Source organism: Melospiza georgiana, chromosome 23 (genome assembly GCF_028018845.1).
Source record: "Melospiza georgiana isolate bMelGeo1 chromosome 23, bMelGeo1.pri, whole genome shotgun sequence".
Lineage (NCBI taxonomy): Eukaryota > Metazoa > Chordata > Aves > Passeriformes > Passerellidae > Melospiza > Melospiza georgiana.
Window position 1 is genome coordinate 9,154,540 of NC_080452.1, and position 23,783 is coordinate 9,178,322.

Consider the following 23,783-nt stretch of genomic DNA (forward strand, 5'->3'; position numbering starts at 1 on the left):
CCTGCCCTGTCCCCCTCCCAAAGCAGCTGCAGTGCCCCTCAAAGCACTCCTGCCCTCCTGCCCACTGCCTTCACCCCCCTGCCAACATGAGAAACCCATCGGGACCCGGCCACCTCGGCTCTCTGTCCCCCTGCCACCCTGCTCCCTGCCACCTCTGTCCCTCTGTCGCCCTCCTGCACCCCGAGGTTGCTTTCCCCAGACTCTGCCCTTGCAATCACAGCCTCAGGACTGGGCACTCTGCCTTGGCTTGCTTTGGGCTGCAGCCACAAAAACGCCTCAGAGCTGGCCCAGTCCCTTTTCCTGGCACCCCTCCTGCTCTCTGTCCCCTCTCTGTCCTTTCTGTCCCAAACTCTGCCCGCTGACAGCTTGGCCCTGCACTGCTCAGTTTGCTTTTCCCTGCACCTCCCTGGCCACTTCCCACAGGATGCAGGGGAGTGGATGGAGCAGACTGGAACAGTCATTGCAGAAAAAAAAGGCAAAAAAAGGTGAAAAAAACAAAAAAGAAACACCAACCTGAAACAAGGAGAATGTACATATACAAAATAAATCAGGCAATCTGCCCTCACTGCTCTCTACTCATGACCACAGTGGGGACACTGAGCCTGGGCCAGCCCCAAGTGCAATTTCTGAACACAGCACAAGGAATCCCCCACAAATCCCAGCCAGAGATGGAGGCATCCCAAATCCTTCCCTAAACAAGACACTTCCCATGCAGGGTGGGAGGGCAGCACCTGGGCACTCCAGAGGCACATCAGCCTGATTACAAGCAAGGTGTCTTTTTAAAAAGTATTAAAAAGCACTTTCATTTGGGAAAAAAAAAAAAAAAAAAAAAAAGGAAAAAAAAAGGAGCCATAAACCCCCATGGTTTGCATTGTCAATGCCCTCATGCCTTCACTGCCACTGCTCCCAGCTGGGCATGGAGAAGGAGCATCCCTGGGGGTGGCAGTGTCCCCCTGCTCCACTCTGCCCTGCCCGTGCGTCCGTCTGTCCATCCCCACGTCCCCCGGGCTGTGCCAGTGCCACCGTCGCTGCCGTGCCAGCCACCATCACCCCTGGCACGGTGCTGCATCCTCCTGAGTGTCCGTGCCCGCTGCTCTCCTCTCTCTCGGGGCTGGGGCCGCTTCTGAGCGAGGCTGGGCTGAAGGGAGGGTCCTTCTCTGCTCCCACGTCCTGCTGCTGCTGGCACGGCGGGCTCCTGGCCTTCAGCAGCAGCACCAAGGGCTGCTCTCTCCCTCTCCAGCTCCAGATGTGGCTTTCCTTTCTCCCTACACTTCCTTTCCCATTCTTCTTTTCTTTTTCTTTCTTTTTTTTTCTTTCTTTTTTTTTTCGTAATTTTATTTATTTATTAAAAAAAAAAAAAGAAACTGTTCCTAAGTAGAAAACATCTGTGATCACAAGTCAGTCTTTTTTTGGCTATTGTTGTTGTTCTTCCTCCTCCTGTCTTCAAATGACTTCTCCCAAGGCAACAGGCACAAAGGGTGGCTTTTCTGCAGGGCCCCCTCCCTCCCCTGCACGCCCCTCGTGCCCCTGCCTGTCCCCAAGGGCCCCCCTAGTCCTTGACCAACTTGTACACGTGGTGCTGGGCGCCGTGCTCGCTGGTGGAGACCTCGAAAACGAAGGCAATGCAGAGCAAGGTTTCCTGGGTATCCCTGTTGGTAACAACCTGCAGCAGAGCAGAGTGAGTTAGGGGGTGCTGTGCCCATGGGCAGGTGCTGTTACCTGGGGGGGTGCATGGGCTCAGGCACAACCACCTTGCACCATGAGATTTGCTACCCGTTATTTGTGGGGTCACACAGGCAATTTAATTGCACCATAAATTTTTTTTTCATTAATTATAATTATGAAATTTTTTTTTAAATTATATTTTCTTAAGCTGCACAGCCAATTTAATTGCACCATCAAGATTTACTACCCAGTTTTGGGGAGGTTGCACAGGCTCAGGAACAGCCCAAACTGCACCACCAGAACTTTGTTTGGGGGAGGTTGCATTGGCTCAGGCCCAGCCACTGCATTTGCAACACCAAAAACTGCTACAGATTGTTTGGTGAAGTCAAACAAACTCAGGCACAGCCAATTTCATTGCACCATGAAAATTTTGCTCCCTGTGATCTGGTAGACTTGTCCAGGCTTGGGCACAGCAGCACCAAGATCTGCTGCCTGCAATTCAGGGTCCGTGTGGGGCCAGGCACAGCCAGGTCTATGCAGGGCCAGCAGGGTCAATGCAAGAGCAAGCTCCACACCCCTGGTGGGACACAGCCCCCGGAAAAGGAGGGGAGGTACCTGCAGGATGGTGAAATTCTCCAGGACACTGTTCATCATGTACTTCTCGGGGAGGTGCTTGAGTTTGTGGATGAAGTTGATCATGTACTCGCACATGGGCGAGCGGTGGATGCGGTAGACGAACCGGCCGTTCTCCAGCCGCGCGTACTCCGTCTGCAGGGGACAGCAGGGTCAGCAGCTGTGCCACGGCTGCTGCTGGGACATGGCAGCGTCCTCCCCACCCCACCCATAAACATTGCACGGGCCCCCGTGTGTCCTACCCCCAGCTCTGGGATTTTCTCCATCCCAGGACCCGCCCCGGACCAACTCCGACCCCTTCCCGACGCAGCGGGGCGTGGAACTCACCTCCACCTTCTCCACGACCTGCTTCCCAAAGGAGCACACCTTGGTGGAGACGGTGATGGTCATGTTCTCTGCACTGCTGTACTGGCTGCTCACACCATAGAAGGTCCCTGGCCCGTCCTGGATGGTGCTGTTCAGATCCGCCTGCGGAGAGGAGAGGGACAAAGCTCCCATGAGCTCTCGATGGGGACAAGGGACAGACAGCAGCCTCCAGAGCTGCCCAGGGTGCTCCAGCTCTGTGACCGTGTTCACAGGGGTCTCAGGATGAGGGAAGAGACATGGAGAATGTTGACTCCATGTTTCAGAAGGCTTGATTTATTATTTTGTGATATATATTACATTAAAACTATACTAAAAGAATAGAAGGATTTCACCAGAAGGCTGGCTAAGAACGGAAAAAGAAAGAATGATAACAAAGGCTTGTGGCTCAGACAGAATCCGACCCAGCTGACTGTGATTGGCCATTAATTACAAACAACCCCATGAGACCAATCACAGATGCACCTGTTGCATCCCACAGCAGCAGATAACCATTGTTCACATTTTGCTCCTGAGGCCTCTCAGAAGGAAAACTCCTAAGGATAGGATTTTTCATAAAATGTGTCTATGACACAGCTCTGCCGCAACGAGCCCGCGCCTCGAGCACGACCCTCCCCACCCCAACCCTGCCAGCAGCATACCCAAAACTTGACGAGGAAGAAGGAGTTCTGGGGCCCGCGCTCATAGAGCTCCTTGAGGCCGCCCTTCTTCTCGGGGAACTTGTCGTAGATCTGGCGGATGTCCACGGCCTCCAGCAGGGGGTCGCTGTACGAGGGGTTCGTCTGGCCGATGTGCACGAAGAGGTGTTTGCTGTACTGTAGGGAGCGGGGTGGGGACAGCAGCAGCACGGGTCAGGCAGGAGGTTTGAGATTTATTATCAAGGTCTTTGTGAGGCAAAGTGGAAATTTTATAGGGTAGAAATCTATTTTGATTTAGGCGAAATGTGCATTTTTGAACTGAGTGTGTGGTTAGAAAATGTGGCTATTTAGCCTGACTGCAAAACCTAAGCTCAGGGAAACTTCTTCAATGAAGAACAGAGATAAGGGGGGAAGACAGAGGTTGATAGAGACAGAGAGACTGCGGTGAGAGCAGCTGAACCTGACCTAGGAATTCTTTCTGATAAAGAAGAACTAGCGGCAAATGTCACTCGAAATTCATAAAAATGAATATGTATGAACCTATTGTGAAGTTGTACGCATATGTATCTGAGAGGGGGATAAAAAAGGACCTGAAGTTCCCAGAGGTACGCACGTCATTTTAGGGGAACGATTCCCACGTGCGTCCGGCGCTGTAATAAACACACCGGCTTTGCAACTTTCACAAAAGTTGTGGAGTTTTGATTATCTCCACAAAACATTTGGGATAGAACTTCTGTCTGTTAGCCCCCACTTTCTACAGTGAAAAATGTGCAGTTTTCTACAGCCTGTAGGTGTTACTGTGATGTGAGTGAGCAGAGCTGTGACTTGGGTGGGAATAGCCATGAGTAGTTTTGGGGAAACAGTCTCCCTACTTTCATTGCAAATCAAGGCAAGATCCTTCTAAACTTTGTTTCTTGGTTGTCTCCATGCATAAAATCAAGATGCATGGAGGACATAAAATAAAATACAATGCTCTTGTACCCCCATGTTCTCATTTTTGCAGGGGAAACAGTTATGTCAGTTACTGCATTCAAAGAAAAACAAACAAAAGGCAGCTATCTCCAAATAATAACACTTTCTTCGCTCCATCATAGTAAGTTTTTTTTCTAAGAAGTAACTGCAGGGGGATGGAGGGGTGTGATCCCGGGTGGGAGCGGCACACGGAGGGGAGCGTTACCGTTTCGGCATCCCGGGGCACCTCCATGAAGGCGGAGTACTCGAGGAGCCGCAGCTTGGAGGAGGCGATGGTGCGGTCCTGCCAGACCGGCACGGCCGAGGCAGCTGGCGGGAGCGGAGCCAGGGGCTCGTAACCTGAGCCAGGGGGAGGGACACGGCGTGGGGGGGCAGCCGGGGACGGGGGTGAGCCCCCCCTGCAATGCTGCTGCACCCCTCACCTCCCATATCCACATCCCAACCAGCACAGGATGGATAAAACATGGGGATGAGCCCCTGTCCCCACTGCATTCCCCACCTCCCATATCCACCTGAGTCCCCCCTGCAATGCTGCTGCACCCCACACCTCCCATAGCCACCTGAGCCCCCCCTGCAATGCTGCTGCACCCCACACCTCCCATATCCACGTCCCACCCAGCACAGGGTGGATAAAACATGGGGGTGAGCCCCTGTCCCTACTGCATTCCCCACCTCACATACCCACCTGAGCCCCCCCTGCCATGCTGCTGCATCCCCCACCTCCCATCTCCACGTCCCACCCAGCACAGGGTGGATAAAACATGGGGGTGAGCCCCTCTGCAATGCTGCTGCATCCCACACCTCCCATCTCCACACCCCACCCAGCACAGGGTGCATAAAACAAGGGCTGTTCTGGGTGGGAAGGGACTGCAGGGTCCTGCTCACTGTGGAGCTTTTTGCTGGGTTTCAAGCCAGGTTTTCCCCCCAGTAGAGATGGGGAGGAGACACAGGTGGGTGGCACGGCGCATGGGAGGGGACAATCTCTGTCAGGGACCCCGGGTTCCCTCCAAGGGGGTGAGGACGTGACTTACTGGCTAGTGATGGAGGCATGGGTGGCTGGATGGGGTAAGCTGGTTGTGCAAACGGTTTAATGCTGGAAAGGAAAAGGCACCATCGGGTTACCAGGATGCCCCAGCCCCTTGCCAAGGTGGGGTCCCGCTGGTGCCAGGTGTGGAGGGCTCTGTACTTACTCCTGAGAGGGTCCAGGCTGTCCTGGGATAGGCCCACTCCAAAACTGGGGAAACAGCACAGGGAAGAGTCAGTGGCTTCTGATGCTCCCACTCCCAACGTTTCCCTCCTCACCTGCTGCCGACAGCAGGGAGCCCTGCATGGCCACCAGGGCTGAGAATGGCTGTTGAACACCCCCTGCCCAGCCCGTGGTGTCCCCCCACCCCTGAGTGTCCCCTTGGGGGGGCTTGGGGCTGTGCTCACCCTGGGGGCAGCAGAGAAGACGGCCTGAGGAAGAGGAGGAGGGGGGCTGAGCTTGTTCTGCAGGACGCTGGCAGACACGATCTGTGCTGAGGACATGGAAGCCATGCTCTGCAGAGCCTTGTCCTTGGAGACCTGGTCCTGAGGGGAAAGGAGGGACAGGGGGGAGCGGGGTTATGGGGGCAGAATGAGCTCCCTCATCCCAGCGTGCCCGACAGGTTTGTAAAGGCAGCAGCCAATCCCACAGCCCAGCCTGGGACCGTGCAGAGGGATCCTCCCACCCCTTCTCAAACTTTAATTAACATCTGAAGCTTGCCAATATCCTCTGGGCAAAAGCTGATGGGTCTGGAAAATGCCCCCTCCCGCCCTGGGGATGTGAAGAGTTTTTAGCCCCTCCACTGGAGAGGGCATAACGCAATGGGGAACAAAAGGAATTTCAGACTCAAGCTCAACTTACCAAGTTCATGGCCTGTGCGCAAAAGAAAGGAAAAACAAAAGGTTAGAGTGTGATGGGAACCTTTGGGTGCTCTGTACACCTCCCCTAAGGCGGTGCTGGTGTCAGCTGGGGCAGAGTTCATTTTCCCAACAGCACAGGCATGGGGTGGCTGTGAAGAGAATTAACTCTACCTGAATTAACTCTAGAGAGAATTAACTCTACAGCTGAAACCAGCACACTGGGTCATCACCACCCCGACCCTGGCTCATCACCCAGCCTGACCAGGCAATGCCCATGGTGGGCACTGATGCCCAGGCTCAATCCCACCAGGAACGGGATGACAAGGACCCCCACCCACTCTTTGAAGAGGTCACTGTGCCTTTCTTGGCTTTTTAATAACCTGCACAGCCTCCTCAGAAGCCCCCAGTGCTGGGGCATGGAGAGGAAAAGCTGCTGGGATGCCCTGGGATGTGGGCACCAACTCCCCCACTCCAGGCACTGCAAGGAAAGCCCTGAGCTCACCCCCTGAGCCGTGTGTGCACTGACAGAGGAGATCAATTGCTTCTCCTTTTGCCCCAAAAGTCCCAGCACTGCTGGGCAGGAGCTCCAGGGCTCCTCCAGCTGCATTGCTGGGACACGTCCATGCTGGTCCCAGAGCACACCCTCTGCTTTGCCTCTGAACCCTCCCCAGGGATCAATGCTTCATTTATTTTCACCTGGGGCAGGGCAGGAGGGCGGGCGTGCAGCCACATGCCGGGAGCACGAACACACACCTGACTGCAGCTCAAAAACACAGATACAGGTACTGCTCATGAGTGCAGCTCAAAAATACAGACACAGGTACTGCTCATGAGTACAGCTCAAAAATACAGATACTGCTCTGATTGCAGCTCAAAAACACAGATACTGCTCTGACTGCAGCTCAAAAATACAGATACAGGTACTGCTCATGAGTGCAGCTCAAAAATACAGATACTGCTCATGGCTGCAGCTCAAAAACACAGATACAGGTACTGCTCATGAGTGCAGCTCAAAAATACAGATGCTGCTCATGGCTGCAGCTCAGAAATACAGATGCTGCTCATGGAAGTGTTTTCATCCCACAGGGTCATCCCACAGTGCTGGCTGAGGGCAGGGGGCTGCCTGCACTGATCTTGAGAAGGGATGTTCTGTATCCTCCAAGTATTGTTCAGGGGGATCTCTGCCCTGCTGCTCCACGGCAGAATCCTTCAGACAGCATGGCTGGGGATGGAGAGCACAGCCATGGAGCCCTGGGGTCACTCCTGCCTCCAACTTCCCTTTGCTCTGCACTGTGCCACGTGGCAAGGAAAGATTTCTATTCTATTCTATTCTATTCTATTCTATTCTATTCTATTCTATTCTATTCTATTCTATTCTATTCTATTCTATTCTATTCTATTCTATTCTATTCTTCCGCTGCTGTTGACCCTGCTGCCCCTCCTACTTCCCTGACTGCTCCTCTTGGGGCTGGAGACTGGGTTTAAGGCATCCAAGCCCAAAGGTTTGTATCCCAAAATACGTTTCAGATGCTCTCCCTGGTTTCTCCTGGCAGACCAAACCCTGGTCTGGCTCCTGGCATCCCTCTCATTGGGCACTGGGGTCCCTGCTGAAGGATTTTGGGGGGCACACCTTGGTGGGCTCCCAGGCAGCACGAGCTGGAGTTTATTATTAAAGCTTTGAGGATGAAAATGCTCCAGCTCTGACAGTGGTGACACTGGGCTGCACTGCCAGCCTCAGTGCTGGAGATGGACACAGCACCCAGGACAGGGGCGGCTGCTGATGCCTTTGGGACCTCAAAGATTTCCTGGGCTCCCACCCACACAGCAAGGCAGCAAATCACCCCTGGGGCTCCCCAGGGAGCTGTGATTAACTGAGGCACAGGGCAGGAGCTGGCTGTCCCCAGTGGGGGGCTGTGCTCTGAGGACCTCCCTGTCCCCCACCTGGCACCATGTGGGTCCAACCCAAGCAGGGCTTGGTCCTTTGGTGATGCCCTCCACCCTCACCCTCCCCACTGCCACCACAAAGTTTGGTGGGAACAGTTATGGAAAGGTTAGTTGGGCTCCAGTTAGGAGGAAGGAAAGAAGGAAGGAAGGAAAGAAAAGCCAACCAGAAAAGAGAATGATCCATTTTTTTCTCAGTTGGCTCCCTTGGCTCCTGGCACTGTCCCCAGCTGGACCTGCTGCCTCTCACATCCCTGTGGTGCCCCAGGCAGTGCTCACACCCATCACAAACCACTGGGCTGCCACCTGCAGGGACCCCTGGGGCCCCCCTGCTTCTGCCCACATCCCACCAGCACCTGCTCTGAGCTGGCTCAGGTCAGCTGTGCAGGGAAATGAGCCTTGGCACACCTTGCTTGAGCCTCACTTTGCCTCACTGCCTGCCCTGGGGGGTTCTTCTCCTTGTGGGAGAACTCCCGATGGCCCAAAAGAGAGGACAGCCCTCCCACATCACCAGAGGAGGGTTTAAACCCACATCTCCCGTGGCAGAGTCCTTGCCTGGATGCAAAGAGGGGATCTGGCACCACATTCACCCTCCTGGAGGAACGGGCAGCGCCTTCCTTGCACCTCTCTCTGGGCATCCCACAACGGCGCCTGTACAAAACCATCTGAGCCAAGGAGCCAAGTGAGGGGGAAGGAAAAAAAACACCAAAAAACAGGAGAGGTGAAACAGGAAAGCAAGCAGCACGCGGCAGAGCCCAGTGCGTTAGTGGGGGCCAGGCGAGGCAGGGCGTACCTTCAGCTTGGACTGAATCTCACGAGATTTCCGTCGGGCAAGAACCTGCAAGTGGCTAGAGACCTGCAGAGAGAGAGCAGAAGGAGAGGGGGAACAGCAGAGCCGTCAACCAGAGGAAAGGAGGAGGAAGGAGAGGGGCTGCCCATGCTCACAGAGACACCGCCGCGGACACCTGGGCAAGGGCGCCAACGTACCTTGATGCCAACCTGGTACTCCCGCACCTTCTTCCGAGCTAGAACCTGTATGTGGCTGGACACCTAGGGCCCAACACGCCGTTCAAAAGGAAAATACAGAGAGAGTGAAGATCCTGCAGGGCAGGCTCTGTCCCCGGGGCAGGGAGTGCAGGAGCGGGCAGCGCTGAGGCTGCTCCCCAGGTGCCAAGAGCTGCAGGAAGGAAAGTGCTGGGGCACCCTGGTTGATGCTGGTTTGTGCCCACCTCAGGCTGGGGTGGAGCTCCTTGGTGTAAAGCTGCTGCAGTTGAGGGGGTCCCCATTTAGCACCTCTTGGGGATGGACAGACAGACTCTGCCAGCACCTGGCAGGTTTGAGGTGCCCCAGGTGCCTGTGGGTCCAGGAGGGACTGGCACATTGCCCCAGGGCTCCTGCTGATTTTGCACAGGGGAAAGGTGACAAAGTGGGCTTTTTGTGTCCAGACCCCTGTAAGAGCAAGATCTAAAGGAAAGGGGCTGATGTCCAGGCAGTAAAGGCACAGCGTGGCTGGGGGCCATCCACAGGAAGGGTGGGTGTCCATGCACCCACAGGGCTGATTTTGGCAAAAACCTGCTCCCATCAGTGCCAGGCTGTCCAAGAGGAGACACCAGGCTGCCCAGGAGATGCCTGCACAGAGGGATCAGTGCTGTCTGTGGGTGCTCTCTCCCATGGCTTTCCCAAGTCCCTCCAGAGCACTGCATCCTTCCCCCGTGGAGGGGGGGCCCAGCTCAGTGTTTAATCCAGAAATGAAGTGCTGCTTGGCACTGCTCTGAACACAAAACCAGTGGCCACAAAATCCTAACCCTGATCCCTCTCCTTTCAGCACAAGTCCTGGAGGAATGACCTCTGCAGTGCTGGAGACCAGCATCCCTCTCTGGTGGGGACCTGTGGCAGGGGACAGTCCCAGAATAAGTGTCCCAAACCCAACCATCTCTCTGTGGTGGGGGATGCTCCCAAGCATCCAAGGCCGTGGGCTCTGCTGGGACGGGTGGACTGGCTTCTGATTCCTCAGACAGGTTTGTGAAGCAAGGGCTTGCAGGGACCTCTGTGTGCTCCTGCAGGGACCTCTGTGTGCTCCTGCAGGGACCTCTCTGTGCTCCTGCAGGGACCTCTGTGTGCTCCTGCAGGGATCTCTGTGTGCTCCTGCAGGGATCTCTGTGTGCTCCTGCAGGAACCTCTGTGTGCTCCTGCAGGGATCTCTGCGTGTTCCTGCAGGGATCTCTGTGTGCTCCTGCAGGGATCTCTGTGTGCTCCTGCAGGGACCTCTGTGTGCTCCTGCAGGGACCTCTGTGTGCTCCTGCAGGGACCTCTGTGCTCCTGCAGGGATCTCTGTGTGCTCCTGCAGGGACCTCTGCGTGCTCCTGCAGGGATCTCTGCGTGCTCCTGCAGGGATCTCTGTGTGCTCCTGCAGGGACCTCTGTGTGCTCCTGTAGGGACCTCTCTGTGTTCCTGCAGGGACCTCTCTGTGTTCCTGCAGGGATCCCTCTGTGTGCTCCTGCAGGGATCTCTGCGTGTTCCTGCAGGGATCTCTGTGTGCTCCTGCAGGGATCTCTGTGTGCTCCTGCAGGGATCTCTGCGTGCTCCTGCAGGGATCTCTGCGTGCTCCTGCAGGGATCTCTGTGTGCTCCTGCGGGGATCTCTCTGTGCTCCTGCAGGGATCTCTGTGTGCTCCTGCCCTGCCTGCATCCCTGCCTGTCCCAGCATCCAGCCAGGCAGGGCAGTGAGAGCAGGGCAAGGGCTCTGTGGTACCTCCAGCCCCACCAGGACCAGCAGCACAGCTCCACACAGCCCATCCCTGGATCCCTGGCTGGCATGGGGGTGCCACGCTCTCAGCCCATGGGGTTTGGAGTGCCTTTGCTGTGGCACAAGTGGCATAAAGCCTGGCAAGGGGCAGAGATAGGAACAGCGCCCAGATCCAGAAGGTGCAGCAGAGAGACCCATGCAGGCACACACAGACACACACACACTGCCCAGAGAGAGTCTGGGGGCTCCTGCCACCCACAGGGTCACCCCAACCAGCTGGGGGGCCGGGGTGCTGCCTGCCCCCCATATCAAGGCACCCTGGGGCTGAGGAAATCCCAAGGGTTTTGTGCTCACAGACGAAGGAAGCTCCTCGCAGAGGATGGGGAACCTGCTGGCAGCAGCAGTGGCTGGATGAGGGGACACAGATGACAGCGGGACACCCGCTCCCGCTCGGGCTTACCTGGCACCGCCTCCCACCCCGGCCGAACCCACCCCAGGAGAAAACAGCAGAGCAACGCCTCACCTGCTTCCTCGTCCGCGTCTTCCCCGTTCGCAGCTTGATGTAGCGGGCGATCAGCTCGTTACGACCTGCGGGCAGAGCCTGGGGTCAGCCCTGGCACTCGGGGGTCTCAGCCCGGCATAGGGGGGTCCCAAACCGGGCACTCGGGGGTCTCATCCTCGGACCCAGCAGGGTCGCAGCCCCGGCACAGGGAGGGTCTCAGCCCCGCACTCGGGGGGGTTTCAACCCCGGCACAGGGGGGTCCCAGCCCCGGCACTCGGGGGGCATCAGCCCCACACTCGAGGGTCTGAGCCCCGACACTTGGAGGGGTCTCAGCCTCGAAACTCGGTGGGGGTCTCAGCCCCGGATCCCCGCGGGGTCCCAGCCCCGGCACTCGGGGGGTTCTCAGGGTCCCAGCCCCGCACTCGGGGGTCCCAGCCCCGGCACTCGGGGGGTTCTCAGGGTCCCAGCCCCGCACTCGGGGGTCCCAGCCCCGGCACTCTGAGTACCAACCCGGGAACTCGGGGGTCCCAGCCCTGCATTCGGGAGGTCCCAGCCCCGCACTCGGGGGTCCCAGCCCCGGCACAGGGGGTTCCCAGCCCCGGCACTCTGGGTCCCAGCCCTGCATTCGGGGGGTCCCAGTCCCGCACTCGGGGGTCCCAGCCCCGGCCCCCCGGCCTGCCGAGGGAGGCGCTGCCAGGAGGTGGCGCTGCCGCGACAGCGTCGGGGCGACCTCGGGGACCGGGGGCGGCCACGCCGGGCCAGGACACCCCAAATCGCCGGCTCCTGCCCATCCCCGGGCTCAGAGCGGGGTGACAGCGCCCCGGGACCCCCGCACAAACCCCAGGGCAGCCCCAGCAGAGCCCACCCCGGGCAGTGCCCGCAGGGGTCCCGGGCTGTCCCCCCAAGCCCGTCATTCCCCTTCCCGTTCCCAAGGCGTGCTGGCCTTTCCACCAGTATTTCCTAACGTCCCGGGCTAATTCGAAGCAGAAGTTGCTTTTGCGCCACATTTCAGGGGCCAGCTGTGGCCAATCTCCGCTCGAACGTCAGAGCAGCTGGGAGCTTTCTTCTCCCGGCCCCGGCCCCCCCGGCCCCGCCGCCGCCCCCCCGGCACGGGGGCAGCCAGGCACGCCAGATTTATTTTAATGGACCAGATGGTCGCGGTTGGAACTTGTCGAAATGCCCTTGGAGCGGGTTTCGGCTTTAAAAGAATAAAAAAAAAAAATCCCTTAAAGAAAAAAAAAAAATACAAACCCACCCCCCCCACCACACTTCTTCTTCCAGCCCGATTGGCCCCCTCCCAGCCCCACAGCAACTGGGCCCTGCTGGGGGGACACACACATGGGGACAGACAGGGCCAGGTGGCACGCAGAGACAGCTGCCCCTTCCTTGCCAGGCAGGAGCTGGTGGGTGGGTGGGTGGGTGACAAAGGGGGTACCCCTGGCACGGCCGGCATGGCACCCTGGTGTCACCCTGAGCACAGCTCCCACCCCTCTGGCTCCCTCTCAGCACCCAGCAGAGGCCAGGTGTGCAAGGGCGTCCTTTAAACCCAGGTGAGGTGGCACCCCCTGCTGCTGAGCCCCACTTTGGGGGTACACCTTCAAATCCCCCCTTTGCAAGCCCTGCTCCTAAATCCCATCCTCTGCCCCCCATACCCTGAAACATGGGGAAAAAGTCCAGGAAAGAAATGTGGGGCCTTTGTGGACTCGGTGAGCCAGTGCCAGCCCTGGTGCCCAGCATCTCCTGCACCCATCCTGCCACACACCGTGCCCGAGGCTGCGCCCTCGCAGCCATCCCCGTGCCCACGTGCCCTGTCCCTTGTCCCTCTCCCCGTGATTCATCTGGACCCTGCCATTCCCTCCGAGAGGGCACGTCCTCCTCCAAATTACCACATTCCCCAAATTCCTCTCCCCTGACACCACCACGTGAACCAGTTGGACAGGCTGGGTTAAAAATAACCCGAGTGTGTAGCAAGGCCCAGTGTGCCCGTGCTGGGTCCTGGCTCCCCAGCTCCCACCTTGCTCTGCCACCCTCGCAGCGCTCGAGGGTGATATCCCCACTGGCACCACCCTGGGCACCCATGGAACCCCCAAAAAGAGGGGTGTGAAGGACAGCAGAGGCACTGGCACACCATTGTGCCACACGCTGGCACTGCCTGTGCCGCCAGTGCCCCTTGGTAATGCCAGCCAGGGGTCCTGGGGGTCCCAGTGGGGAGGTGCTGGGGAAGGTGGGGGGGAGATGAAAGGCGGGCAGGGGCTGCTGCCTCTTTAAGCAGCTGCCAGATGTCTCTGAAAGGCTGGAAAAACCGGTTGGGGCGTGCTTCGAAGGGCCAGGCTCCCGGCGGCACTTCAGCTATTCCCAGAGAAATCCAAAAAATGCATAGGCTTGGGAAGCCCTGTGCTCGCCCGCCTCCTCCTCCTCCTCCTCACCCCGCTCCCCCAGCAGCCCCCATGCCCGGGGTGGGGGCACTGGCAGATGGGGTGGCACAGGGAGCTGGCACGGCTGTGGGGACAGCGGCACAGTGCTCTCCAGCAAGCCTTTGTCCCTCTCTAGTGGCACTGGGGGAGGCACTGCTGTGACAGCGGCGTCTGGGCAGGTGAATTTTGGGGATAGAGATGCCAGCCCTGGCCCTGCTGTCACCATGTCAATGTGGCAGCCTGCTCCTGGCTTTGAGGTCACTGGCCCTTGGGGGTGACATCGTGGGATGTGCAGGGCAGGAGGGACCAATCCCTTCCCTGGCAGGGACAGGGAGTTTGGGAAAACACCAAAAACGAGGCTGACACTCCAAAATCATCCCCCAGTGGGGCCGAGCATCGAAATCACCAAAAGCTGAGCTGGGTGCGGGTGGCTCGGGCGGGTGAGTGACCCTTGCCACAGGGCGCTCTGGCCACCAGGGCCGGTTGGGGGAGGTTTGGGGAGCTGTGTGGAGGCACAGGGGAGCAGGAGGGCTGGGGCTGCCCCGGCCCCGCAGTCCCGTGCCCGCTCCCTGCCCCACGGCCTCACCAAACCAGTCAGGCCGGCAGGGCCGAGAGAGGGAGGGACACAGGTCACCGGGAGGGAGGGACACAGGGAGGGACACAGGTCACCGGGAGGGAGGGACACAGGTCACCGGCACCTCCCAGCCCAGCCCAGCCCCAGCAGGAACCCCAGCCAGCTGCTTTCGGGCTCGGGGGATGCTCCAGGGCGATACCCAGCGTGGGCTGGGGGCAGGAGGTTTCTCGGTTCAGCCTCCACCCCAGCCCCAGCACTCACCGTACATCTTGCCCTCGTCGGAGAGGATGATTTTCCTCCGGCCGCAGGGTGGGTAGATCGCCAGCGCCTCCTGGAAGCTCTGCTCGATGTCTGGACTCCACACTCCCTCGGCATCATTGTCCAGACTCTTGTCCATGCCGTCCTGGCCATCTTCCCGCCCCTCCCCAGGGCTGCCGCTGGCGTTCCAGCTGTTGGACGCTATGGTGCTGGCTGCTCTGGGCTCCGACCCTGAGCCCCCACGGATATGGGACAACCTGCTGGGACACGGGGACACCTGTCAGAGCCAGCAACCCCTGCTGGGCCACGGGGTGCAGCGACAGCACGGTCTGCTCCTGGCTCTTACCCTGCTCTCACTGGCACCCAGAGCTTCATCTCGTTGTAGGGAATCAGACACACAAACAGGCTCTCCTTGGGGGCACAGCATGATTGCTATGAGTACCCCCAAACCCAAGCCACAGGTGACCACCCAGGATCCACCCAAATAAAGTTTGGGAAGGAAACTGCCCCCAGCTACTGTATTACCCATACAAGGAACTTGGGCACATGGTGTTTATGGCTGACACCTCGGGTCAGGGTGGCAGCAGCCCCACAGCCTGTGAACCCTGACCCTGCTCCAGCACCCACTGCCAAACAACTGTCTCTTTGGGCAAGCTGGCCCAACAAACACCCCTAGGCCCCAAAATCCCATCTCCACCATGCCTGGCAAAGGCAGGGCTGGGATTTGAAGGGAGATGCTGAGCAGCTCCAAGCCAGACCCCACTAATGGGAACCAGGTGGCCAGCAGCCCTCCCCTGGTACCAGGAGAGGCCTCCCACCCCAAGGATGCTCAGCTGGGGCCCTGGCCCTCCCCAGCTGGTGGGTGATGCTGGGGAGCCTTCAGCCCTCCTCCTGTCCCTGCTGCTGCTGCCCGGCTCGCAGCACGGCAGCGTTGCAGAGTTTTGCAATAACATGTTTGGCGGCAGCTGCCGGCGGTGGGAGCGCAGAGGTGTCTCCTGCGCCGCCGCGCTTCCCGGACGGGCTGGGAGTGTACAAAGGTCTCCAGCACAGACATCTCCTTTTAAAGGAACTGCTGAGCCCGCTGGCTCAAGTGCCGCTGCGAGGCCTTGCTCGCTGCCTCTTTTTTTTTTTTTTTTTTTTTTTTCCTTTTATAAAAAAAGAAACTCAGCCCCCCCATCGCTCCTCTCTCTCTCCCTCTCCCGCTCCTCGTCGCGATGTGATGTCAGCCCCTCCGGTGCCGTCCCCCCCTCTGGCTGAGCACTGTGGCCAAATAAGGAGAACTGCATTGGAGGGATTGCAGGACCGAGCCAGCCGGCCAAGGCAGGGACGGCGGCAGCGCTGCAGGACGGGGCAGGGGCACCCTGGCTGTGCCTGCTGCTGCTGGCTCCGTGGGGCAGCCATGCAGGGTACAAACCCCACAGGGTTCCGGGGATGGGGGGGATGGAGAGGGTGGCACAGGGGGACAGGCCCAGGGGGGATCCTCCATCCCCCATACAGCCCAGAGCATCAGGGCTCTGTCCCAGTGGGGTGTGACTGTCCTGGTGCTGAGCCCTGGCTGGACTCCCAAGACCCCCAGACATGGGGGAACCTGAGATTCCTCAGCTTCTGCAGCAGCCCCCAAAGGCCTCAATGAGCCCATAGCAGCCCCATGGCAAACCCAGACCCCTGTGGCAGCTCAGTGCCCCCAGTGCCAATCTCAGTGCCAGGGACCCTGCAGGCTGGTGCCAGCCCAGGACCCAGCAGCACCCACAGCACCATCAGCTCAGCCTGACAGGGAAATCCCCGAGAGCTGGTGCTGCAGGGTGACTCTACAGGGACTCACCAGACTCCCTGCCATCCCCGCTGATGGGTGTTTTGGGGGCCAGGGGAAAAGCCACAGGACAGAGAGCAAAGCCACCAGGAGCTGGCTGCACCCCGGCAGGCAGCGTGCCCAGCGCCCCGGGTCACCGTGCCAGGCACTGCCCGCCCAGGCAGGGTGACAGCTGACCCCACACCCTGCCCGTGACACCCGTGTCCCCCTCCCCTGGCGGTCCCCAGCCCCCTGCAGCAGGGAAATCCCAGCCCAGCCTCTTCAGGGAAGCTGGGAGAGGAGGGAGGGTGATGCTGGGGCCCCGGCCAAGGTGCGAGGAAGCAGCTCCTCCTCCTCCTCCTCCTCCTCCTCCTCCTCCACCGAACCTGCTTTTGGGCAGGCATTGGAAGCCATTGGATTTCCTGGAGGGAGGGTGCATGCACCGCGCTGACGCAAGGCACGGCTCCACCCTGCCCTTACAAAACACCAACAACAGCAGCAATTAGGGAACCGGCACGGCTGGACGGCCCGCGGAGAGCGCGGCCAGACCTGCTCGGCACGGGCAGAAAGGGGACCGGACCGGCCAGAAAATAATGGCACCGGCTGCTGGCTGCCAGCTGCTCCGCAGGGAGAGGGCAGGGAGACCACCCCTGCCAGGGCACGGGCCTCTCTGCAGGCTTTGGGCATCCCAGAGACCACCCCAACCACGGCACGGGCATCTCTGCAGAGTTTGGGCATCCCAGAGACCACCCCTGCCAGGGCACGGGCATCTCTGCAGGCTTTGGGCATCCCAGAGACCACCCCAACCACGGCACGGGCCTCTCTGCAGGCTTTGGGCATCCCAGAGACCACCCCAACCACGGCACGGGCATCTCTGCAGGCTTTGGGCATCCCAGAGATCACAGAGACCACCCTTCCCATGGCACGGGCATCTCTGCAGGCTTTGGGCACCCCAGGACCACCCTTCCCATGGCACGGGCATCTCTGCAGGCTTTGGGCACCCCAGGACCACCCTTCCCATGGCACGGGCATCTCTGCAGAGTTTGGGCATCCCAGAGATCACAGAGACCACCCTTCCCATGGCACGGGCATCTCTGCAGGGTTTGGGCACCCCAGGACCACTGACCCACATCCCCAGGGGATGCTTGCCCGCTCTGAGGATGCCCATCACCCATGAGAGGGGATGGTCGCAGGCACCCAGCCCAGGGGGTGCCCCCACTGCCAGCTCACTCAGTTCCAATTCACTCCCTGAATTTGTGGGCCTGTCCCTTATCTCCCTGCCAGGTCAAGGCTGCCCAGGAGCCTGGCACGGTGTTCCCACAGCTCCCAGCACCAGGGGCAGGGGATGTGAGGAGCAAACCTGGGGCCTGAGCAGGCAGTGGGGCAGCAGGCCCTGTTGGCAGAGCTGCCTGGGGCTGGGGACCCTGCTAGAGCTACAGGAAACCTCCTTAAACCCCGCAAAAGCAAAGAGGGAAGGGCACCTGAGAAATGGGTGTTTTGTGGTGGGCGAGGGAAGGAAATACTCTGGAGGCAGCACCTGCAGGCACAGAAGCACCGTGGGCACCCTGTGAGTGCCAAAAGGCAGGAGCAAGGTGCTGCTGGATCCAGCACAACCAGCTGAGATAGGGATCGGGTCAGGGACGTGCAGGGTGGCACAGGGGAGAGCACCTGGGGCTGGGCACGGGGACATTGTGACACGGGCAGAGGTGCCCATCACCCCCACGGTGCCCCCGTGCACCCAGACCTCACCCTTGAGCCGTGCTGCCAGGCTGGGGACAGCACATTCCTCTGCCCCAGCATGGTCAGCCCCAAAAGCACCGTCCCACCTGGCGCACCATGGGGCACACCCCTTGGAGCAGCCCTTGCACTGCCCCAAACCCTGGTGTGCTGCCCAAACTGGGACAGGGGTGGCGGTGGCTGCTGCCACAGCTTCTCCCCAAACCACCTGGATGGAGGGCACGGCCAGCAGCTCCACCAGGGGATTGCAGCACAGCACAAAGAGGGACAAGGTGTGGGGCAGGGCAGCCCCAAGGAGCCCTTCTTACCTGGGGCTGCCCAGGTGCCAGGGGACATTGGGGACATTGGGACAAAGAGGCTCTGCAAAGGGTTCATTGAGGAGGCAAAGAACCCTGCAAGGACAGGGAGGGGGTCCAGCTGCATCGTGGATCCATCCTGCCTCCATCCTGCCTCCCCGTGCAGGGGCCCAGGGCAATCCAGCTCTTCTCCCTCCCCCTGCACACAGACCCCAAAGGCAAAGGCAAAAGGATAAAAGTTCAAGACAAGCCCGGGCAGGATCAGCACGGAGCAGCTCAGCCCTGCCCCAGCCCAGTGCCCCTGCACCAGCCCTGTGGGGAACACGAGGCTGCTGTCACCCCTGCCTGTCACTGTCACTGATGGCAGCCACACTCTGCAGGTGAGGGGACGTGAGCCCCCATCCTCCCTGGTGCTGAGCGCGCTGTGAGACCTCAAAGATGGGGCTCTGGGGCACCCCAGCTCCTCCTCCCTGGCACACTGTGCTCAGCGAGGGCACAGCTGGCACTGAGCTGTGGGCAGGCAGAGGGTTTCACCAACAAACCCCTCATTTCAGGCAGGCCAGCTCTGGCTGGGGGCCGTGCCCCTGCTCCTGCCTCTCCCCACCTGCTGACACGGCCAGCAGGAATGCTGCCCACACGGCGACAGCTCTGCAGAGCCCCTGGAAGGAAACCCAAAAGCTGCGAAGCTCCTGGGGGACACCAGCAGGACCACAGCACCCCAGAGAAGATGCAGTGCGCAGAGCAGGATGCTCCTGGCGGTGCCAGGATGACCCAGCAGCTCTTGGCTGTGCCAGGATGACCCAGGATGCTCTTGGCTGTGCCAGGATGACCCTGCAGCTCTCGGCTGTGCCAGGATGACCCTGCAGCTCTTCACAGGAGCCCCACACCCCTGGCACCGTGCCCAGGGACCCTTTGGGAACACCCTGGTGCCCCATTCCTGCAGGGCAACGCCATCCTGGCTGGCACACGGCCGTGCCAGGGACAGCCAGAGCTCACCGGGGCGGGTGAGAGGGCGGTGAGAGGAGGTTTGTTTACATCGTGCTCCTCTTCCAAAGGGCTCCCAGGCTGTGCTGAGGGATTCCCTGGCTCAGGGAGGGAATGGTGGCCGCCCTGCTCTCTCCCACCCAGGTTCGCACTCCCTGACTGGCCACAGCCTCTCTGAAGGGTCCCCTGGCACAGGGTGGGCAGCCAGGCGGTGGCAGAGCCCCCAGTGCACCAGGCCAGCTCCCCGTGAGACAGCCCAGCTAATTTCCTGCCCTCTATCACTTCCTGTCCCTTCCGGCTTGGCGGGCGGCTCAGGAAGCAATCGGAGCGAGGAAACCGCAGGAAGCCACGTGGCAGCATCCCACCAGGGCCAGGAGAGCTGCCAGGGCTGCCCCGGGCTCCCCGTGCCCCCCAACAGCTCCCCCAGCTCCCCGCAGAGCCCTGGGCTGGCAGGGACGTGGCTGCTCCTTGCTCAGCCATGCGAGGCTGAGTGATGCTCAGACCCCTCATCCCAGGGAAGCTGTGGATGAACAGAGAGAAAATGTGAGAGATTTGCTCCCAAAATGTTTGGGGTAGGGAGGAGGGAGGGGATTGAGGCAAACCCAGGGCACAGCTCCCTCCTAATAGCAGAACCACAGGGATCCAAACCATCCCCTCCTTTTCCCAGTCCTGGCACAGCTGGGTTTCGCCTGGCGCAGGACCTGAGCCGGTTTTGCTCGAGTCTTGAGGCTCAGGACCCGAGGGCAGAGGACAGACGGACACTGTAACCCAGCGTGCCTCCCTGGCCCAATTACGCTGCCCTGCCCAGCCAGGACGGGGCGTTTCACCCAGCAGCGCATAAATAGAAAGCTTTTAGAGCATTAATTGCTCTCTGTGTTATGAAACATGGAAACAACAGGGTTGGAGTTGCCTGCTGGGGATGGGCCACCCCCATGGTGTCCCATGACACCCCCAGCGCTGGGAGCCCATGGCACAGCCAGTGCTGGACACAGCACCCACTGGGCACTGCTGGATTGGCCAAAATAAGACATCTCAGCATGTCTTCTCCTCAAAATCACCTGTAGATGAGCTCAGAGTGGCCACTGAGTCCTTGGGGACTCCCAGCTTGTCCCAAGGGGAAAACAAGGGTCTCTGGGAAGCCCGGGTCAGGCAGTTTTCTGCCTTCAGTGGGACAGTGTCCTACCCCTGGGGCCAGCCAGGCACCCCACCAGCCCTCTGTCCTGCTGCTAGGAGGAGAAATCCCTCCACAGAAGAGCTCCAGGTGCTGCTGACCCCAATTTATGCCAATGCAGCAGGGCCAGGGAAAACATCTCCCAGGGGAACACTACCAGGCAAGGAGGAGGAGGAGGAGGAGGAGGAAGGCTGCAATGAATTTCACACCTGCCCCCAGCCACCTCCGCCCCCGTGAAACCCAAGCCTGCCCAGGCAGCAGCTGTGCCCAGTGCCTGTGCTGTGGCACCCGCTGGAGCCCAGGCTCAGCAGCGACTGCCACGCTCAGCTCCCAGCCAGAAACACCCCTGGGATGGGATGGGATGGGATGGGATGGGATGGGATGGGATGGGATGGGATGGGATGGGATGGGATGGGATGGGATGGGATCCATGGGATAGGATCCATGGGATGGGATGGGGTGGGATGGGATGGGATGGGATGGGATGGGACCCATGGGATAGGATCCATGGGATGGGATCCATGGGATGGGATGGGATGGGATGGGATGGGATGGGGTGGGATGGGATGGGATGGGATGGGATGGGATGGGATGGGATGGGATGGGATGGGATGGGATCCACGGGATGGGATGGGATCCATGGGATGGGATGGGATGGGATGGGATGGGATGGGATGGGATGGGATGGGATGGGATGGGATGGGATGGGATGGGATGGGATCCATGGGATGGGATCCATGGGATGGGATCCATGGGATGGGATGGGATGGGATGGGATGGGATGGGATGGGATGGGATGGGATGGGGTGGGGGGTGTGGGCACTGACAGGGGGGATCAGCTCCTGGGACACCGGGCAGAGCGGCTGTCAGGCATTACCACCATCACAGAGGGATGCCAGAGTCCGACACAGAATGTGACACTGCACTGTCACCCCTGTGAGGGGGCCACGCTTCCCTGCCCTCCTGCTCCAAGCAGTGCCCAGCTGAGGTGCCCCAGGAGCTGCAATATCAGGTACAGGCTGCCCTGCACCAACCCCATCAGTGCCTTTATTCCCAGGAAGGGATATTTTGATTCAGCACCATTCTGCTGCCACCACCCCAGCCATTCCCAGCGAGCAAACCCTCGTGCGTGCCAGGAGCGTGCTGGGAGCCCGTGGCAGCTCGTCACCTCCTCCCAGCATCTCCTGCCCCTGCCCCAGCCCAGAGCTGCAGACGGGCACGGCGGCTCCGGCTCCCGCAGATTGAAAAATTGCTCTGGAATCCTTGGGGAGGAAAACTGCTAAAAATACACGAAGGCAGTATTCTGGGTAAAAGAAGGAGCTTCAGCGAGGAGCGTGGCCCCAAGCACAGTGTGCCAGACCCCTGCCCAGCACGCTGATGTCCAAACACCACAGCTGGAGCTGGACAACTCTGCAGTGCCACCAGGCAAGGCTGCAAGGGCACACACCAGCCTCTTCACACAAGAGCTGGAGCCCAAACTCGTGCCACAGCTGGGCACAGGTGCTGGCAAGCAGGGAAAGCAGAACCCTGCCCAACTCACACAAAGCCGGGCAGGGAAAAGCAGGGTCTTGGACCAGACCTTCTCCCCCAGATCCTCCTGCTAATAAAAACCCGACGCTCGGCTGGGTCGGGAGCTCGCATGCCTGCGTGCGGGTGTGCTTCTTCCTAAACCCGAGTTGCCTAAGCCGGCGGGGGGAGGCAGGAGCTGGCTGCCTCTGGGGGAAGGGCGAGGAGCTGGCATGGGAACGGCAGCCCATCCTCCACGCACCCGCGTCTGTAAACTTTGAACATCTTCCGGAGAGAAGTTAGTGGCTATTGTGAACAGCTGGATCTAATTTTACGAGGAGCGAGGAGGAGACAGTTGTGGGGAAATAATAAGGCTTGGCGCTCGCAGGCGAGGATCCCCGAGCCCGGCTCAGCCTTCCTGCCTCCGCCGGGGCAGCGCTGGCGAGACGGGCACGGGGAAACTGAGGCACGGCGCAGCGTGGGGCTCTGTCTCTCTATCCCGTCTCCTGGGTAATGCCAACTGGGAGTGCGGGGCTTTGCCCTTGAGTGTTTCTGCGGGTGTGACGCCCCTCCAGCAGCGAGGCATCCGCGGGGCACGGCTCTTCTTCAGAGCACCAAGCCGGGCTGCCAGCGCAGTGCCCCCTTGGCATCATCCCAGGGCAGCATCTCCAGAGCCAGGGTCACCCCAGCGCTCACGCTCGATGCTCGTGGGCACCGCGGTGCGAGTGCGACACCTCCCTCCAGCCGGCTGCTTCCCCCGAGGCTCTGCCCACCTCCTAAAATTAGCTGCAGCCCTGCTGTCCCCTGCCCGGCCAGCCACCCCCCGCAGCCCGGGGAGCGCTGCCAGCACACGCTCCGGGCCCGTCCCGACCAAGGGGGAAGGGGAGCGAGCAGCCTCCTCCATCACTCACTCACTGCGAGCAGCGCAGCCCCGCTGTCACCGCAGCTCGCGGCACTGTGCCCCAGGGTGAGCTCCGGGTCGGGTTTGTGGAGCAGAGACCCAGCAGAGCCTGTGACACACCCAGCGCCCCGATGGGAGGTGGCAGCGGTGAGCACGATGGGTTTTGGGGCTGCTGTTGTCTCATGGCAGCGTAATGGGGCACGCTGGGGGTGTTGGAGCATCACATCTGTTTGGGACGGGATGGGGGGGATGAGCTCCATCGGCATTTGTGATGCCAGGATGGGACATGCCTCTTGCCATGCGTATTTTCCCAAATCATAGAGCCCTATGTGAACACTGTCACCACAAGGCCACCATCTGCCAACCCCAAGAACGAGACCATGGGCTTCATGGCCTGTCACCTCCGAAGGGCTCAGCCTCACGGGGTCATCAGGGACCCTGCCACGAGCGGCACAGGCAGCCCAAAACAGCACCAGCACCGCACAACCCCTGCTCCCACCACCACAGCCAGGCCAGCGGCTGACCAGCAGCACCAGGAGCTTTTCCCGGGGCCCCTCGCTCCCATCTCACAGGCGGGGAAGGCTGGAGCAGCAGGAGCCGAGCTGCAGCAGCATGCCCAGACCCGCAGCGGGATCCGGACGTGCGTTATCGCGCAGGGGGGGCCGCTGCAGGCTGGTGCGGGGCATGGCCCCGCCGGCTCACCCCATCATTACCTTCCCTCCCTCCTTCTCTCCCTCCCTCCCTCCAAAAAAACATTTCATAAGTCGCCACGTGACGGTGGCAATAGCGAACGCCCATGCGCTTCAGGTG

General features: G+C 60.1%; 2 protein-coding genes across 2 annotated transcripts in view; both read right to left on the reverse strand.

Annotated features, from left to right (window-relative positions):
- The window catches only part of RPL10A (ribosomal protein L10a), a 90,682-nt gene extending 83,494 nt beyond the window's left edge, over positions 1-7,188 (reverse strand). Inside the window, exon 1 of the mRNA XM_058039685.1 lies at positions 7,179-7,188. Within this exon, the coding sequence (XP_057895668.1) occupies positions 7,179-7,188 (10 nt within the window). The remainder of the gene's footprint in view (positions 1-7,178) is intronic.
- On the reverse strand, positions 1,550-14,743 carry TEAD3 (TEA domain transcription factor 3). Its single transcript, XM_058039686.1, has 12 exons — positions 14,593-14,743; positions 11,365-11,429; positions 8,890-8,952; positions 6,157-6,168; positions 5,703-5,840; positions 5,462-5,505; positions 5,303-5,364; positions 4,477-4,610; positions 3,303-3,476; positions 2,626-2,766; positions 2,281-2,433; positions 1,550-1,663 (listed from the first exon to the last, which is right to left on the reverse strand). The coding sequence occupies exons 1-12, from the start codon at positions 14,726-14,728 to the stop codon at positions 1,550-1,552; spliced, it is 1,236 nt and encodes a 411-aa protein (XP_057895669.1). The 5' UTR covers positions 14,729-14,743.
- Positions 14,744-23,783: the final 9,040 nt, after the last annotated feature.

Excerpts from the sequence above, each read along its gene's own strand:
- TEAD3 (XM_058039686.1), bottom strand. The coding sequence starts at position 14,728 with ATGGACAAGAGTCTGGACAATGATGCCGAGGGAGTGTGGAGTCCAGAC. Across the intron at positions 11,430-14,592 it reads CGACGAGGGCAAGATGTACG|GTCGTAACGAGCTGATCGCC; the intron begins GTGAGTGCTGGG and ends CTCTGCCCGCAG. Across the intron at positions 3,477-4,476 it reads TGCCCCGGGATGCCGAAACG|TACAGCAAACACCTCTTCGT; the intron begins GTAACGCTCCCC and ends CGCTCCCTACAG.